The sequence below is a fragment of the Oryctolagus cuniculus genome, chromosome 6, assembly GCF_964237555.1.
Source record: "Oryctolagus cuniculus chromosome 6, mOryCun1.1, whole genome shotgun sequence".
Classification (NCBI taxonomy): Eukaryota; Metazoa; Chordata; class Mammalia; order Lagomorpha; family Leporidae; genus Oryctolagus; species Oryctolagus cuniculus.
In genome coordinates, this window is record NC_091437.1 from 37,303,557 (window position 1) to 37,322,639 (window position 19,083).

At 49.5% G+C, this 19,083-nt stretch overlaps 2 protein-coding genes across 4 annotated transcripts in view; one reads left to right on the forward strand and one right to left on the reverse strand.

Annotated features, from left to right (window-relative positions):
• Window positions 1-3,264: 3,264 nt before the first annotated feature.
• Window positions 3,265-5,656, reverse strand: TIGD6 (tigger transposable element derived 6). The gene is given in 8 exon segments (XM_070076309.1): window positions 3,265-3,455; window positions 3,457-3,523; window positions 3,526-3,983; window positions 4,314-4,671; window positions 4,674-4,912; window positions 4,914-5,011; window positions 5,013-5,056; window positions 5,369-5,656. Coding segments are annotated over 8 exon segments (1,563 nt in total). The 5' UTR covers window positions 5,619-5,656; the 3' UTR covers window positions 3,265-3,406.
• A 3,404-nt stretch (window positions 5,657-9,060) lies between these two features.
• HMGXB3 (HMG-box containing 3) overlaps window positions 9,061-19,083 on the forward strand; it is a 55,621-nt gene continuing 45,598 nt past the window's right edge. For 2 of the 3 annotated variants that reach the window (XM_008255250.4, XM_017341188.3), the window contains exons 1-4: window positions 9,867-10,002; window positions 13,135-13,273; window positions 14,136-14,310; window positions 17,910-18,410. In XM_008255250.4, coding sequence (XP_008253472.2) covers window positions 13,137-13,273; window positions 14,136-14,310; window positions 17,910-18,410 — 813 coding nt within the window. In that variant the 5' untranslated portion in view covers window positions 9,867-10,002; window positions 13,135-13,136. Of the gene's footprint in view, window positions 9,084-9,866; window positions 10,003-13,134; window positions 13,274-14,135; window positions 14,311-17,909; window positions 18,411-19,083 lie in introns of those variants that run through there. The other variant, XM_070076305.1, reaches the window with a different exon arrangement.

A 19,083-nucleotide genomic window follows, 5' to 3' on the forward strand; every position in this document is an offset into this window, starting at 1 on the left:
ACAAGCAGAGTTAGATAGTGAGAGACAGAGAGAAAAGTTTTCCTTCCATTGATTCACCCCCCAGATGGCTGCTGCTACGGCTGGCGCGCTGCGCTGATCTGAAGCCAGGAGCCAGGTGCTTCTCCTGGTCTCCCATGCGGGTGCAGGGCCCAAGCACCTGGGCCATCCTCCACTGCCTTCCCAGGCCACAGCAGAGAGCTGGACTGGAAGAGGAGTGACCGGGACAGAATCTGGCGCCCCAACCGGGACTGGAACCCGGAGTGCTGGCACCGCAGGCGGAGGATTACCCAAGTGAGCCACGGCACCGGCCTACCTCTCATTTTTTAAAGATAGGTTTGTTAATTTACTTGAGAGGCAAAGTTAGAGGGAGAGAGGTTCTACTCTCTCCCAAGCCAGGGCCTGGAACTCCAGCCATGTCTTCCATGTGGCTAAAGGAGCTCAAGGACTTGGACCATATTCCACTGCTTTCCCAGGGGCATTAGCAGGGAGCTGGATCAGAAGTGGAGCAACTGGGGCTCAAAGCGGTGATCATATGGGATGCCAGCATCCCAGGCAGGGGGTTAACCTACCGTGCCCCAAAGCCAGCTCTACCCCTTATTTCCTCTACTAACTGAGCTGCCTTTTCTTTTTTAGAAATAACATGGTTTGGTTTTTGAGAGAGTCAGAACTCCTGCTGCTGAGTTACTCCCCAAATGTCTGTAATAGCCAGGGCCAGGCCAGGCCGGAGCAGGGAGCTGGGAACTCAATCCAGGTCTCCTGGGTTGGGTGGCAGGAACCCAATCACCTAGGCCATCACTGCTGCCTCCCAGGGTACACATGAGCAGGAAGCTGGAATGAGGAGCAGAGCAAAGGTACTGTGACATGGGACGAGATGCTCTGATACAGGACCAAGTCGAATGCTGGCCCCCAACTGAGTTTCTGAGGGTAGGGCCATGTTCTTTGTCCTTAGAGAACCTATGGCCAGTGATGGGTATATTAAATTATTGCAAAAATGGGCATGTTTAATATAGCTCATTATTTCTCTGACACTGGCTTACTCCCATAGCGTGTCTATCTGTCCAGGTCAATTACATGGCCTGTGGTTATCCATAGTTTTGAAAAAGCCTCTATTGAAAAGATAATGTGTAACAGGGATAGTTTATGTTGTCTGGGTACACTTATTTCTAGGTTAGTTGACTGAAGAAGTCCCACTTCCTATGTTGCTTCCCTCTCAATCTCTGCCATTTCTGAGAATTTGTCAGCAGCCATTCCTGATGCTACTTCAGGTGGCAAAACCGTCTCCTGTAATGATGTAGCCTTCCTGTGCCCTCTGGTGGCTGGACTGTGCTAAAACACCCATTTTGAAAAGCACAGCCTATGGTAGCATGAACAGCTGTTTAGCAAGTCTGTAGCCTTTGGATTAAATTAGGATTCGGTGCTTTGTATTATAATTGGCTAGGAAAATTAAATGATAAATATTTCTTTCTTTATAAGATCTATTTATTTCAAAGAGAGGGGGAGACAGAGAGCTTTCATTCTTCCATCCACTGCTTCACTCCCCAGATGGCCATAATGACCAGGGCTGGGCCAGGCTGAAGTCAGGAGCCAGGAGTTTCATCTGAGTCTCCCATGTGGATGGCAAGGACCCAGGCACTTGGGACATCTTCCACTGCTTTTCCCAAGCCATCAGCTGGGAACTGGCTAGGAAGTGGAGCAGCTGAGACTCCAACCAGTACCCACACAGGATGCCAGTGTTTCAGGCAACAGCTTTACCCACGGTGCCACAACAGCAGCCCCAGTGAAGCATTTCTTGACATATAATAGGCAATCATCAGTAACTCTGACATTCTTTCCCCTTTTAAAGATTGATTTGAAAGGCTCAGCGATAGAGGAGATCTTCTATCTGCTGGCTCACTCCCCTACATGGCCACAACCAGGTCTGGACTAGACCGCAGCCAGGAACCAGGAACTCCATCCTAACCTCCCACAGAGGTGGCAGGCTGTTAGGTACTTGGCCATCTTCTGCTGCCTTCCCAGGTATGTCAGCAGGAAGTTGGATCACAAGCAGAGCAGTTGGGACTCAAACCAGCCCTCTGATATGGGATGCAAGCGTCATAGCAGTGGCTTAACCCACTGTGCCACAACGCTCACTCTGGATGCCTTCCCTTTGACTCAAAGAGCCATTCTTTGTGATAGGAAACAGAGAAGTTGAGTTAGTATCTATCCATCGGGTTGGTAGCACTCAAACCCTGAACCTCAAGATCAGGTCACGGAAGAAAGGATCGGAAGGAAGGTCTCTGACTCCCGATGGTACTGGTCGAGTTCCAGATAAGGATGCCTGGTAATGACCAAAGACAGCTTTTCTAGCGTGCTTCGTCTGTTCCAGTGCACGTTTTACCCTCATGACAACACAGGCGAGGTGGGTGCCTCCTCCCAGTACGTGGTCCTATAATATGCTCTCCCCAGATGTCCACTGACGGGACTGTTCTAACCTCCCTCCCAGGCTGCATCATGGCTCCCCTTTCATGCACTTTATTTCCCTGTACTCCAGCTTCCTAAGTATGGTATGCCGCAAGTACCAGAAGATGCTGTAATGGGCTAGATGGCTCTTATTAGTTCCTTGGGCACAGATGGGTATACCTCTAGTACTTGGCTAATTGTTGGGGCATTCAAGGATATGGTTAAGAAGGTTCAAAACTAGAGCTCCTAAATCAGGGAAGAGAAAGGATTTGAGAGTTCTGGATGATCTTTTATTAGAAGGGTTAGTGATGGGAGTATTCAGACGGCCAGCTGAAACGTGCTAGAATCCAGCTGGACCAAGGGTTCTCAATGGATAGTGGCCCAACAGATGGGGACATATTAGAAATGTAAGTTCCTGGGTCACGCGTGAGACCCACTGAATCAGAAATTGCAGGAAAGGAGCCCAGCACTCTGGGGTTGTGACAAGCCTTCCAAGTGATTCGATGTGAGCTAAAATTTGTAAAGCACTGAGCTAGACTCACTGGAAAGAAACTGGCCCTGGGTGCAGAGGGCACTCAATTCTCCTTATTAACCTGGTAGTTTCTACACTTGGTTGCACACTGAAATCAACTGGGAATATTTAAAACTGCTAATACTTATGACCCATCACAAGAGATTGTGATTTAACTGTGCTACAATTTGGCTTGGGCTTTGGAATTTTGAAAAAGATTATCAAGTGACCCTAATGTGCAGACATGTTTGTGAAACACTGCCTTTATCAACAGAGAACATGTATTAGTCAAACTCCATTTCCAAATTCCAATCAAGGAGTTTTTCTGATTATTTCAGAATACCAGAATGTTATACTAATACTGCTTTACTTACATTAATTCAATATGCTATCTAAAGAAATCTTTATTCTTGTAAACTACATTTAATAAAATAAAAGAGGCAGTTAATTCCTACACTATTTTGTTTGGAAGAAATCTGTGATTTGGGAGTCAACCAGAGTTTGTCACCCTTTTCATTCAATATTCATCTGTGCCATTTAGCTGTCCAAACATGGCATTGGTAACACCCACACGGTGGAAAGGAATTGTCTAAGTTTCTACACACTTGAGGTGGCCTCTGTAATGGTGGCTTTTGGCTGCTCAGGTGAAGATACTTCCTCATCCTCACTCCCAGCTCCACCAGCATTTTCACCAGCACCAAGCCCTGGGTCCAGCAGCTCCTGGGAGATGATATCATCATTTGCAGCGACAAAGTCCTGGAACTTTATTCTACTGGGGACACACACGGCAACAGCCACTGAGTGCCACAGCTTCTCAGTGGCAATGTCTGATCCACAGGCTGCTGCCCCAGTGTCAGAATCTGTGAATTCTACTGGGATGATGCCTGCCTTCTGCCAACATCTGACCACCGTGGACGGCTTCACTGACCACTGTGCCACAGCAGTCATGCCTATGGCCTGCTTGATGTCCACCTTTTCTTGGTCTTCACTACTGTTGAGCTTGAGGAGGATCTGTTTTAGAAGGTGGCTCCTGGCAGGCGCCGCAGCTCACCAGGCTAATCCTCCGCCTGCAGCACTGGCACACCGGGTTCTAGTCCCGGTTGGGGTGCCGGATTCTGTCCCAGTTGCCCCTCTTCCTGTCCAGCTCTCTGCTGTGGCCCGGGAATGCAGTGGAGGATGGCCCCAGTGCTTGGGCCCTGCACCCCATGGGAGACCAGGAGAAGCACCTGGCTCCTGGCTTCAGATCAGCGTGATGCGCCGGCCATGGCGGCCATTAGAGGGTGAACCAACGGCAAAGGAAGTCCTTTCTCTCTGTCTCTCACTGTCCACTCTGCCTGTCAAAAAAAAAAAAAAAGTGACTCCTATATAGATTTTCATGGTGTGAATTGTGCTGAGACACAGTGGCTGCAGGACAGCAGTACAGTTGGAGGGGAGATACCCCACTTGAATCCGCTTCAGCCGAGGCAGCACGCTGTGAACAGAGCGGTTGTCAATGAGCAGGAGGATCCGGTGTTCCACCGGCTTCATCCTGGCATCCACTTGCATCAGCCACTCATTAAACAGATCCCTGGTCATCCATGCACACGGGTTGGCCTGGTGCTCGCAGGGGAGGGAATGCACATTCTTGAGGCATCGTGGGCTGGCTGACCTACCAGCAATCAATGGTCGCATTTTTTCAGTCCCTGAAGTGTTGCAACAAAAGGGTGCTGTCAACCACTGTGCTTGCCCCCTCTACAATGGTCCCCTTTAGCAGCAAATGTGTGCTGGGGAAGCAACTGGAAAAACACTTCTGTCTCATCAGCATTACACACATCATCTGGGCTGTAATCAGCAATCCGTTTTATAATTTCCCCTGCACGCCATTCGTTAACCTTATCTATTCCTAGACCATGCACTGGACACCTGTCACTGTCTTCTCTGCAGACTGCTTTCAAAGCAATTCCATGGGGGTCTCTAAATCTGTAGCCAGGCCACACTTGCTTGAAAATTGTCATAGCCAAGCATGTTGGCCAAGTTTAGTGCTTTTTTCTGAATGACGGAACCAGTCACAAGAACGTTTTTTGGCATGGATTTCTTGAAACCAAGCAAAAACAGCCTTATCAGTGTCTTTTTTTTTTTTTTTTTTTTTTTTGACAGAGTAGACAGTGAGAGAGAGAGACAGAGAGAAAGGTCTTCCTTTTGCCGTTGGTTCCCCCTCCAATGGCTGCCGCACTGATCCGATGGCAGGAGCCAGGTGCTTCTCCTGGTCTCCCATGGGGTGCAGGGCCCAAGGACTTGGGCCATCCTCCACTGCACTCCCTGGCCACAGCAGAGAGCTGGCCTGGAAGAGGGGCAACCGGGACAGAATCCGGCGCCCCGACCGGGACTAGAACCCGGTGTGCCGGCGCCGCAAGGCGGAGGATTAGCCTAGTGAGCCACGGCACCGGCCATGAGTGTCGTCATAGAGTGCATTCCTCATCCTTTTCTGCTGTGCACCCACAGAGGCTTCCCACACCTTTTCTTCAAATTTGGTGCGATCCTGTAAGAAGGCAACGTCGCCTTTCCTCATGCCTGAGTCCACAGCTTCCACAACCTTCCTTTTTTTCTCCGGGGAGAACTGTCAACATTTCTTGTTCCCCTTGTTTGCAATTTCCAGGGAACAAGGCTGGTTTGCAGTGAACAGCGTCATATCCTTCCTGCTCGCGGCTTGTTTTGCCACAAGTGTGGACAACTGAGAAGACAAAATGGAGAAGACAAAACCTGTCAGGAACCACACAAAGTGAAGTCCCCCTAAAAGATGGGTTCAGATTTTTTAAAACTCTATTAGTAAATGATAGAATATGGCCAAAGGCAAGAGAACGTAAGATTCATGCTACTGACTGTGGAGACGACATACATAGACTCACAGACTATCTGAAACCAAAGGCATCTTAGAGATAAACTGGTTTACTTAAACCTTCTGAGCCTCTGTAGAAATGGGGATGACAATGTCTGCTCTGCCCCTGTGAGCACACACTGAAATACAGAAGGTGAAAGAGATCTGCAGGCAGCCATGCGCTGCAGAAAGTCACGGAGTTATTGTCCACCTCGTTCTTGTTTTATGGATAGTCACTGAGGCCCATGTTCACGCAGCTCGGATTTCTAGACTCAAATTAGTACTCTAGCTACCTCTCCATGGCCCTGCTTGAAACTCCAGCAAAGTGACGTCTTCAAAGCTCTATCACTATCTGGCCTGGAAAGATGGTTCTGATAGTCACACATTCAGTTAATGAATATTTACAAGGGCCGAGTGATAAGGATACAGTGATGAACAACAGAGTCAAGGTCCCTGCCCTGGTAAAACAGAAGATGTTGTGGGGGTAGAGAAATAATAATTACAGAGGGAAGGAGATTTCAGACTGCACTGGGGAGTGGAGGGAGAGCTACTTACAAAGGGTGGTCGGGAGTGGCCTCACTGAGACGATGGCATGCAAGCCGTGAGCTCTGTGAAGAGTAGGGAGAAGGGCAGTCCAGCAAAGAACACAGCGTCAGCTGTGTTTCCAAAGCAGGAAAGGGCTCGAGGTGGCCAGGGAACTGAAAAGATTTGCACGACTCCAAGGTATGGCAAACGTGCACTGGGAAGAGTTGATGATTTATTCTGGGTGCATCCGAAACCCACTGGTTTTCGGAGAAGCAAGGGTCATATGTTTTGTATTTGAAGAATCCCTCTGGCTGTTTTTGAGAAATGGATCAAAGGGGCAAAGAGATCAATTAGAATATTAGGATGCTGTTGCTGCTAATTGGGGTGAGATATGATGGCAGAAGTGATGAGCAGGCTTAGGTACACTCCCTTTCTGGGCATGTTTTCCCAATAAAAAGTGGGAGTTGAAGGGACTGGGCTCAACCAGGAAGGACATATCAGGATTTGATGATACTCAAGCCTGACCTGCTTCAATGAGAATCTGAGAGGAAGTATTTTTCAAGAGTTTAGAAGGATTCTGCTATGTCTCACGCCTGCAATTCATGGTATCAGATGATCCCTAAAGTCCCTGTCTGAATGGAGTACTGGATTCTAGACAGGTGAGCCAAACTAAATGCCTTTAGGGGCCAGGATGGCAGCATAAGGTCTTGGGGCTGGCGCTCTGGCACAGTGGGTTAAGCCGCTGCTTGCAGTGCTGACATCCCATGTGGTTGCTGGTCCAAGTCCCAGGTGCTCTACTTCTGATCCAGCTCCCTGCTAATGCACCTGGGAAAGCAGCGGAAGATGACCCAGCTACTTGGGCCCCAGCCATCCATGTAGGAGGCCTGGGCAAAGCTCCTAGCCTCAACCTGTCCCAGTACCAGCCACTGTGGCCATGAGTAATGAACCAACAGATGGAAGATTTCTCTCTGTAACTATGACTTTAAGTAATAAATAAATCTTAAATAAAAAGAGAAGGTCTTTGGAGAGTGTTGTGGTCTGTGTGTTGTTGGAGCTATTAAAATTTTAAAACAATCCCCTCCCCCCTTCCCCCGACCTCCCCACACACAGATTGGTAGAACAAAACATGATCAAGCTGTAGCGATTTTGGTAATTGCCTGCTTAAGTATTTTATCATGAGTGTGCTCAAAGAGCAAAAGTGGCTGTGACTGCCCTTTACCAAGGCCATCCTTCCTACCACCTCCACCCATCCATCAGTGGTGTCCCCCATGTATCTGGCACTGGGCTTAATGCCAGCTGTACAGAGATGGAGCATACTGCCCACCACTGAAGAGCATACCAGGAAAACAGGGAAGACAAACCCTGTGTGAAATATTGCCACAGAGGTTACAGAGGACGGGAACACAGAAGTGGGGCACAGATGAGCAGTGCACTTCAAAGGAGACAGTATTTATGCTGACCCTTAAAGAACAAATTAGAATCCATGAGAGCTAAGGAAATACAAGGCTCCACAGAAAGTTAATGGAAAGTAGAATTTAAAAATATTTATTGTGGTGCAACTTTTTTTTGAAGTCCAATACACATTTTCCATGACTTTTTTTTTAAGATCCTTCATATGTGTGGAATTCTTGGTCATGAAAAAATAAGTCCTTGGAGAAGAAAGGATTCAATCATAGGAAGGCTGAGATAGGATTCTAGCTTGATTCTGGGGCATTAAGAGGCCTTTGCAAATTTTCTTTTTGTTTTTTGGAATGACATGATCAGATCTGCCCTGTGGTTCTTTGGGTGTAGGGTGGAAAACCCAAGGAATAAAGTCCATTTTCCTAAGAGGAGGCCCTAAATCGAAAGGCAAAAGCAGCCTGGCCTCCTGGGCCACAGACAGCTTGGATGTTCACTGGAGGGCAGTAGGAAAGTACTGCGGGACTTTCACCAAGCAAAAGAGAGGAATTCTGTGTGAAGGATGGAATTTCAGGCTGTCAGAACCGGAGGAGCCCACATGAGATGAGATGGTGGCTGAGATTAGTAATGGAGATGGTGAGAAGGACTCAGTGTTGGGCTGTGTCTTTGCAGGCCTTGCTGATGGACTGGGTGTGAGGTGAAGGAGCAAGGGTAACTCCCAGATTCGTGAGTTGAGCACTGAGCAATCCACTGGATGGTGGTGCCATTCACTGCAATAGGAATGAACTGTTGAGGCTCTACTGAGTAACATAATTTGTTAATCCCACCATAGGCTTAATACAGCTTATGTGTGGCAGGGCTGGGACTCAAAGCCAGGGTGGCTCACGACAAAGCCACTGCTCGGAACGCTACAGAGCGCTCTGAAGCTTGTCTGGGAACCACCATTATTGAGAGGAGACCTGCGAAGAGAAACAGGCAAGAGCCAAACCTGACAAAGTCTTGGTCAGGCTGTCAAGTTTTACTCTAAGTGAAGGAGAAGACACTGGAGGGTTTTCAGCAGGGAGTGACCCAACCAGAATGACGGTGCCCCCAAAGCAATCCGGCTGCTGTGGGAGCCACAGGGACAAGAGTGGAGGTGGGAAGAACTGCAGCGGTCCAGGCAGGGGCGTGGCAGTGGCTAGGAGGCTACGCAACGTACGCGACGTGTAAAATGTGGCACAAGCGACAATCCAGTCCCATCCCTGATTCCCACAGCCTCTCCACACAATCCTTCGGCTCGGCTTGAGTGACTCCAGGAACTCACTGTCACCACCATCGGTGGGCCAGCGGGAGACGAATGGAGGACCGATCACGGCGGTGAGGAGCGGGGCTTGACGCAGCACTAGGAAGTACCAACTCTATTCTGAACGAGGGCTGGGGTCAGGCCGTGAACGTCGTGCAGAGGAGGGTGGTGCTGTAGCCTTCTCGGCACCCGGCGAGCCTCGGAGTGCTAAGACGGGGCCTCGACCTCTCACTCTCGGCACAGCCCCGTCCCTGTTACCTGAACGCCCCACAGCAGTGCCCGTGGGCTGAGCGGCCGGGGTGTCCCACAGCCGGCAGCCACAGCTTCCTCCGCCGCTCCGGAGCTGTGGCCGGAAGCAGTCCGTCAGTGCTAGCAGTCCCCTCCGCTGCGAGCCTCTGCGCAGTTCCTACGGGCCGGCTGGCCAGCTAGGGCTGGGCTCTTGCGCTTGCGCGAGGAGGGGGGGGGGGTCACACGCCGTCACGCGCCGCCGGCCGCTTCCGGTGTGCCGCGAGGGCCGCCGGGACGGGTCTCCCTGGCGAACCGTGGTGTGCTGCTGGTGCTGCTGCTGCTCCTGTTGCCGCTGTCGCCGAGCCGGTGCAGCGGCGACGCCCGTGTCTCTGCTACTTTCCTCGGGATCCCCGGGGCTCGACCCCCGGGGCCCTTGGCCGGCGTCGGTGAAAAGCCTGCGGAGCGAACCCGTGCTCCTACACTCGCCCTTCACAAGCCCCTGTCGCCACTCCGAGGAGGGAGAGCGAGAGGGGCTGTCGCGACTCCGCGCCGTGTGTCGCCGGGCGGGGCCGCGGGGCGGGGGCTCCTCCAGCCCCCGGGATGCGCGCGCGAGCCCTCGCCTCCACTTCCTGGTTGCCGCTGTCACGACCGGAGCCGCCTCTCGCCGACCGCGGGGAGCGCGAGCGCGCCGGCCAGCCCCCACGTCGAGCGCCCGGGCCGGCCGCCTCCAGGCATGTGAGCCGCGCGGCTTGCACGCTGCTCTGGGTAAGTCCCACCCCCCGAGGGCCCGGCCACGCCGCCGACCCGCTGGGCCACCGGGAGCCCGCCGCTGCGGCCCTCTCCGCCTCCGGGGACTCTCCTGCAAAGTGGGGCTCGTGGGGCGCAGCTCCCTGCGCGGCGGTCGGAATTTTGACGTCCGAAACGAAGCGGGGGGGTAGGGATTAGCCTGGAGTCGGAGGCCGTCTCGAGGTCCTGAGGGTATCTCGGGGCACGGTGAAAGTGGCTTGCAGATTTGAGGGATCGCCTGCAACTGAGGCTTGTAGAGGGGACGGAGACGGCTTAAGGTCGCACGACCCGTGCTGGTATTGGTTGCTGTTAAGCAGCGGGACCTGAATTCGAACGCAGATCGGCTGTCCTCCAGGGTCCTTGGTTTTAACGTTTGTGCTATCCCGCTGGCCTTTGCCTCGCTGAAACACGATCTGAAAATAAACCGGGACGCAGGCTCAGAACGGAGCAGTCCTTTCCAGTCCGCACCCACAGATGGTTGTCCTGGCCTTCTTTCCGGAGCTGTTTTGCCCCCTAAACCCTGAGCGCCTTTCTCCACAGAGCCTCTCCCGCAGTTAGCTGCTTTTCTCTACAGGACTTGGAAGGGTCCAGAAGTCGCTGGTTTGAACTCCAGCTTCCTTTACGCTTTGCTGACCCATTGTTACCCAGCCAAGTCGTGGACTATTACAGAATGTGGCGCTCTTTTTTTTATTTGTGAGCTTTCTTTCTTTTAATAGGAATTGTTTAGAGATGACACAGAACTAAAAAGAACCTTGGGGATCGTGTGTTCTTAGCCTGGGCATGTCTTTAAAATTAAGGCTGAAATAGTCCATGTCTGCGTTTCCTTGGGGAGGGTTTTGGCTTTCACGGCATTTGACAGAGGATCCTGGGAGCTCCTGGGTGCATCGTCCTCCTCTCTGAGTAGGAACAGCTGAGGTTTGGCGTGTGAAATCTACAGATCTGAGATGGCGGGGTTGGAGTTCCCTCTTGGATCCGGCTCCTGGCTTGATGTCATGCATTAGCGGCCACCTCATTCATGGAGTGAGGTCTAGATGAGCTGCTTTGCACTGCTTCTCTCAGCCCTGGGTGTCCTCCCGCGTCTGCCTGTGTCCGGAGTCCATTCTGTCCCCCTGCTGGGTTCTCGGGAGCCACCGCATTATTTCCCTCCCATCAAATCGGATGGTTTCTCTCCTTCCAAGGACTGAGTCTGTGTGTAAAACTGCCAGTTAGAACTTGGCTACAAAAAAACTAACTTTTCTTGAGCTAGTCAGGTTTTTTTGTTGTTGTTGTTTTTTTTTTTTTTTTTTTTTTTTTTACAATTATTTGAAAGGCAGAGTTAGAGAAAGAGGGAGAAAAACAGAGTTTCCCTTCACTGGTTCACTCCCCAGATAGCTGCAGCAGCCAGAGCTGAGCCAGTCCGAAGCCAGGAGCTTCTTCTGGGTTTCTGACATGATCGCAGGGGCCCACGCACGTGTGCCATCTTCCACTGCTTTCCCAGGTGCATTAGCAGGAGCTGGATCGGAAGTGGAGCAGCCAGGACTCGAACCAGCATCCATATGGGTTGCTGATGCCACAGCTTTACCTGCTGCACCACAGCTCCAGCCCCAGGTTGTGTGTGTGTGTGTGTGTGTTTTTAAAGATTTGTTTATTTTCTTGAAAGGCTGAGTTACATTGAGAGAGAGGGAGAGACAGAAATCTTCTGCCTGCTGGTTCACTCCTCAAACAGCTGCAACAGCTGGGCCTGTGCCTGGATGAAGCCAGGAGCTTCTTCTAGATCTCACAAGTGGTTGTGCTCAAGCACTTGAGCCATGCTTCACTGTTTTCCCAGACCGTTACCAGGGAGCTGGATTGGAAGTAGAGCAGCTGAGACAAGGACTGGTGCCCAAATGGGATGCTGGCATCACAGATAACGGTTTAACCTGCTACGTCACAACTCCGGCCCCATCAGATGACTTCATATCTGTGCTGTCCAATATCATAACCACTATGTGGCTGTTTAATTACGGTTAAGTAAAACAGAGTTCCTCTGTCACAACAGCTGTATTTCAGGTGCTCAAGAGTTGTATGCAGCCAGTGGTTACCATATTGGCTAGCACAGACGTAGAACAGTTTATAGAACAGAATTGGTTTAGAGAGTTACCAGTGGAGATAAGTGGATGTGTAGCATAATGAAAGGCCCAAAGAGTTGGATTTTTGAATTAAAAAAACTCCCAGGTCCCTATTTAAGCCTAGTAGCCTTGGGCAGGTTAAGAATCTCGGCCACATTATCATCTTTAATCATGAACCCTTTCCTTTGTGTAGTGCTTGACAGATCTCAGCATTGTCTGTCATTTTGAGTCGTGTCACTATAAGTCTGTGTGATGGTAGATGAGGCATCTCCCCCTCTCTGCTATGAACCTAGAGAGAACTGAAGCTAAATCAGCAGAGGGCCAGCTCCCAAATCACTCAAGCTGGCGGAGTATAAAGTAAACATCTTATATGTAAGCATTCACTGTGTGCCTGAATGAGTGAATGAATCCAGAAGCTGTTTGCTTAGGGTAATGAAGCAGGTGAGGGGAGGGCCAGACCTGCCTCCCCACATGTCCTTTTTGCCTGTTTCCATTTGGAATTCTGTAATGAGGAGCTAAAAAATGTTTGAGCTAAAGGCTTCCTGTGAGTTTCCCGAGAATGAATACAAGTGAAGAAGCCCTCTAAGCCAGTGGTCCCAAATTTGCATGGTCAAAGGAATCACCTGCGGCAGATTTCTATCCCCTTTCTTCTGATTCCCAGTGGCTGACATAGAGCCCTGGAATCTATGTTTAACAGGTAAGCCCGGTGCTTCTTAGCAACTGTTGAGGTTGGAAATGGCCCAGGGCTGTTTGGATATTTATGACATCTTTCACAGGCCATACAAAATAATCAGCTTAAAAATGAGCCTGCTATAGATTTATTGAATTTCGAGTCCCACCTGTGGTTGCCTTGACAGGGCCTGACCCAGTGATTTCCCAAGCCTTATATATCTGGAGAGGGAGACATTCCCCACCCCATACACCTTAAGGCCAACAGCAGAGTTGAGGGATTGTATAACCGGGAGGCTGCTGCCCTTTTTAGGGGAGATTCTTGAAACTCTGTGTTTGACTTTCTCTCCCCTAGCCATGGATGCATCATACGATGGTACTGAGGTAACTGTCGTGATGGAGGAAATTGAGGATGCGTACTGTTACACCTCCCCTGGGCCACCCAAGAAGAAGAAAAAGTATAAAATACACGGAGAAAAGGCCAAGAAACCCAGGTAAGCCAACATATTTCCATGGCTGCTGGCATCTGTAAACAGAAGCTGTTTGGGGAGCTGTGTTTAGCTGAGGGAGACCTTAAGATTCATTGAAAGGGTGCAGATGCTGGAGTCCTGGACTGGATGATAGGAGGAGAGAGTTGGGGGTGGCCCAGCAAAGGACTGGATTTATGCTCGCATTTGCCATTCCTGGCCAGACCTTGCTTACTAGGTGTCACCACAGGAAGTGCACCGTGCAGATGATAGAAGCTCTTCATACATAAAAGAGCTATGAGCACATTATTTGTTGTTACATCATTGTTATCTAAATATTTAGAACATGTCATTAATAAAATTATAGAATTATAAATAATAATGTCCAAATTACAGCTCTTATGTTCCTCTTAACTGAGCGCCATGAACCCACTGAGGCCAGCAGCATTGGTTCGCTGTGATGCTTCTGCTTGCTTTCCTCTCAGCCTTGGGGAGGTATTGTCGACCAGTCAGCTGGCCAAAGACTGAAGGAGTGAAGCGTGTGAGTGGCAGGCAGCCTGGGTCGCCAGCCCCTGAGCGTGCGAGGACAGGACACCACATCTTTCTTTGCTTATATTGGGTTTTTACGCCAGTCATTTCTGCTGGAACAGTAAACCAGCTGAGCCTGGTTCCAGGTTTCCAAGGGGGAGAACAGCTGCTTGCTGTCTGCATTAATTTTGCCAGCTTCCCAGATGCCTTGGGGGCATTATTTAAATATTCCTTACTGGGTGTTTAGTCCTGGTTGAGATAGACTTTGAAATGAGAAGCTGGGTTTTCCATCAGCTGAACCCTAACACTGGTATTTCGCGGTTGAGTAAAGGAAAACCTGAAGAAGTCATTGCTTCCTCAGGTCTGCTTACCTTCTGTACTATTACGACATCTACCTGAAAGTGCAGCAAGAGCTCCCCCACCTCCCTCAGTCCGAGATCAATAAGAAGATTAGTGAGAGCTGGAGGCTTCTCAGCGTGGCCGAGAGGAGTTACTACTTGGAGAAAGCCAAACTAGAGAAAGAAGGTTTGGATCCTGTAAGTAAGTCTTTTTCCTAGCTAATTTCTCCATTGTTTCAATAGGGAAAGCCTGGGGGAGACCAACCCCCGTCTTTTCCTGTCTCCTTTGCCTGGGAAAACTTAATCATTTTCTTTCTTGAGTCTGTTATTGCCATTTGCATCTTGATGTGCCCTGCGCTCTCTCATTCTCTGGTTCAACAGCACGTGGAACTGCCATTCTCTGAGTTCTCTGCAGTGAGAACCTCCTTTTTTGAATTTTAGTATAACAAGTAGCTCTTTATCCCCATGGGTAGCTAGTATTTTCCTTAATGTAGTGGCTTCCGTAGACATTTCTGCTACATCATGAGTTTTCATGTGACAAATGTAATGTGATGTAATGAATTTGTGCTGTCCACTGTCAATTATAATATAATCGGGAGTCAAGTTAGCGGTAAATACAGCTGTTTTGTGTAGCCCTACATTCTGTTGCTATTGGTTGTGAACTAAGCTGAAAACAAAAATACGAGGTTAGAGACAACGCTGATGGTGGATGCTGAGGGTTTGAGTGCTTGGATTAAAGAACTAACAAGGAACCAGTTAGGTTTGTGTCTGTCAGCCATTTTGTTATTTCTAGTTCACAGTAGCAAAATGTACAGCAACTGTTGAAATTTTTTTAAAATTGAAATTCCTGCTGGGGAGGGGGGATTGGAATTACCTTGCTATTGCAAGCTGAAACCTTTTAACCTTAACTCCTCTTTTCATTGGAAACAATTGTCTCTAACTTTGTTTTTGATGAGTTAGAGCAAAGCTTCCTCAGGAAGGCAAGGACTGTGCTATCTGCAGGCTGTGGTGTTTTGTTGGAGTCCATCTGCCACTGCCACTAGCTGAGTTTGTCCTTACTGGCTTGTCATTTATCTTCCTAGAAGAGCTGTGTGTGACCTGTAGTCTGGGAGATTCCAGTCTGTGCTCCCTCCTGGTGATTTGTCTGAAGTGGTGACACTGGGGATACTGTGGAGGGAGGAGAGGTGGGGCTTAAGAAAAGCACAGCTGTTTTCCCGTTATTTAAAGTCAGCACTCTTTTACTTGACCTTGGAATGAATTGACTTTTGAAACTCCACATTAGTGTAGATCTTTATTAAGATTTAAAAATCTTTAGTTATCTGTGGTGGTTCCTTTAGTACATAAGCTCCTTTTTATCTGCCACCATCCCCATGCCTACCACCAAGAATAGGTTAGCTATGGTACTAACAGCCTGAATTATTTAACTTCTTTTTTAAATTAATATTTATTTATTTATTTGAAAGCCATAGTTAGAGGGAGAGACAGAAAGAGATCTTTCATCCACTGGTTCACTTCCCAAATGGCTGCAGTAGCCAGAGCTGGGCCAGGCCAGAGCCAGGAGCCAGGAGCTTCATTCTGGTCTCCTAAGTGAGTGTATAGGGGCCCAGGCACTTGGGCAATCCTCTGTTGTTTTTCCAGGTACATTAGCAGGGAGCGGGATAAGAAGTGGAGTAGCTGGGACTCGAATCGGCATGCATATGGGATGCCAGCATCGCAGGTGGCAGTTTTATCTGCTACTGCACTACCCCTGGCCCATCATTTAACTTTTTTTTTTTTTAATTTTTAATTTATTTTTTTTTGACAGGCAGAGTGGACAGTGAGAGAGAGAGACAGAGAGAAAGGTCTTCCTTTGCCATTGGTTCACCCTCCAATGGCCGCCGCGGTGCGCTGTGGCCGGCACATCGTGCTGATCCGATGGCAGGAGCCAGGTGCTTCTCCTGGTCTCCCATGGGGTGCAGGGCACAAGCACTTGGGCCATCCTCCACTGCCTTCCCGGGCCACAGCAGAGAGCTGGCTTGGAAGAGGGGCAACCAGGACAGAATCCGGCGCCCCGACCGGGACTAGAACCCGGTGTGCCGGCGCCGCAAGGCGGAGGATTAGCCTATTGAGCCACGGCACCGGCCCATTTAACTCTTGAGTCTTGGTTCACTCAGCTGTGAACCAAGGTACCATCTGTGGAGATGGTACCTTCTCTTAATGTTTAAAAGCAGATAACCTAAATTATCTGAGTTCTTGGTACATACCGATTTGGTCAGTAAAGACCATCCTTTAGTAGATTAAATATCCAGTGATCATATAATAAGGACAAGTGCCGCTCGCTGAGCAGACTGAAGCTTTCTGTGCTCTCCTTGGGCTCCCTGTGCCTGCCTGGAGCCTCAAGGGAGTGCTAGCGGCAGCTGTTCCCTGGCAGCCCTGAAGCTCCATCATTATTCCTTCCAGTCCGTAGAAGAACTGTCACCCAGGCCAGTCTGGTTTCTCTGTGCTGGCATTTATGAAGCACAAAACGTCCTTTTGTTTGCCACCATTTAACCTTCTTGTCACAATTTCTCTACTTCAAAGGGTGACCTGAGAATGTCGTTTCCCCATTACCTGTCCAATAAAAGTTCCATACAGAATTCAGGCTGTCTGCTCTCACGTTTCATCTGAATGCTGCTTTTAACTTCCCATCTCTTGAGTGCTTCCTTTGTGCCTTAAGTAGTTTCATCGACTTCTTTCTTTTGATTTATTTAAAGATCCTTTAGTAATTGACTGTAGTGCTCCTTTTAAAAGTTGCTTCTGAAATTTTGTTGTTGTTCCATTTAATTTCATTTCTCACTTAACTGTTTACTTTTAACGTTTCCATTTTCCTTGTTGGGTGACTTTCAGTTTAAATAGTAAAACTAAAACATGCCTTTGTCATGGTTACACTTATCCATGCAGCGTGGTGCTTCTAGGACCTGGCCTCGTCCTCAGAAGACCTGGCCTGGAGTCCCAGCTTTGCTGTTTTATATTTTGTGTTTTGGGGAAGTTCCTCAAAAGCCTCCGTTTGGCCTTTATTTCTTCTTTTGTTAAATGAGAGTAATTATAATGGCTAACCTAATAGCATTGTTTTTGAAATAAAGTTGGCTATTGGGTTTGAGAACAGTTTCTAACAGTAAGTGCTGGGTCAGGGCTAATGCCCGTGTTCTCCCCTCACTGTGTTCAGGAGCGTATCAGACAGCCTCTGTTGAATATGCTCTCTCTCATGAGGCCCTCTGCTTTGTGACCTGTTGTCCCTCTTCTCTGTGAGTCTGTGTCAAACCCACGAGCTCAGAATCCTCACTCACTGTCCTGAGTTCCACCGTGCTCTTTGGAGTTACATTTTATGCCTTCGGGGTTTTGTTGAGCACTATATATCCTGATGTGTCAATCTTGGGCTACTTTGGAATCCTAAATTATCAGCATTCAAAAGGAACTCAGAAATATCCAGAGTCAGCTTCCTCGTGTTACAAATGGGGCAGTTGAGGCCTCTAGAGGGGACAGGATTTGCTCGAGACTACTCAGACCTGAGGTTCCAGCTCAGTTCAGATGCCAGGATCCGTGCCCTCTCTGGAGTTCTGTCCCTGTTACCTGTGTGCTGTGTCACTGAATTGCATTGGCTGAAGTATGTAAGTGAAGGTGGCATCGCTCTGGACGGAAGCCAACCCTTTCTGAGTTAGATCAGGAGGGCAGAGTGTTTCTGGTCCTAGTTGTATAAATAAAATGAGCTAGTCAATGTACTTGGTGTGATCTCAGCCCATTTATTTCTGCTGTCTCCTCCTTCCTGACTTTGTCCTCAGAACGCTAAGCTCTCTGCACTGACTGCCGTGGTTCCAGACATCCCAGGTTTCCGCAAGATCCTGCCCCGCTCAGATTACATCATCATCCCCAAGAGCAGCCTGCAGGAGGACCGGAGCTGCCCTCAGCTAGAACTGTGCGTGGCTCAGAACCAGGTGTCCCCCAAGGGACCTCCTCTTGTATCCAGCACTGCCCCAGAGACAGTGCCCAGCCATGCAGGCGTGGCAGAGCAGTGCCTGGCTGTGGAGGCTCTGGCTGAGGAGGTGGGAGCCCTCACCCAGCCAGGCGCCGCCTTGCAGGAGATGCGCACCTCAGACATCCTCAGCCAGGACGTGCTTCTAGAGGAGGCTTCCCTGGAGGTCGGAGAGAGCCACCAGCCTTACCAGACAAGCCTGGTAATCGAAGAGACCTTAGTGAACGGCTCAGCGGACCTCCCTGCCGGAAGCCTGGCCGTGCCCCCCTCCCAGGTTGGGGAGGGCGTTTCAGTGGTAACAGTCGTGCGGGTGAGTGGCTTTGGTCCTCCGGCTTCATCTGTTAAACACTCTGCGAGCACCATGCACTGTGCTTCTGGAGCAGCTGTAATTAAGATGTCTACATGGCCTCTGGTGGGGTTGGAGTTCTGAATGGTTGGTTGTCCCTGGTTTTGCTTCCGAGTTCTCTTGAATTTCTCAGGCATTCTCGTCAGCTTCTCCTTGCCTAGGGTAACCAGGATTTTCTTCACTTGAGACAGTACATGAAAAACATTTGTAGGAGAATAGTAGTTGGATTATATCCATGAGTCAAAGCGAGGATCCATCAATCTGTTAGTATTGATCAGGATTTTATGTTCTCTGAAAAATATTTCAGTAAACACGGTGGCGCCTTGGACCGTATATGAGAATTTTCATAAGGTCTTCGTGGGTACAGGTGGGGTAAGACGGAAGTTCTTTTGAAGGCTGAGTTGTGGAATCTCAGAGGAGAGAGCGAGACTCTCTCCAGCGGCCTAAGTACCATGCCCAGGCGAGGGGAAAGCAGCAGTCTCAGGGATCCCACAGTCCGATGTCCAGGAGGCGGTTGGACACCATGCAGTAGTGTATCTTTGGAGAAGGAAGCCCTTCTCTGCTGCCTGAGACCAGCATCCTCCAGTCCCTGTCGCCTTGGTGGAAGACAGCAGGTACCCCTGCAAAGAATCTGTGC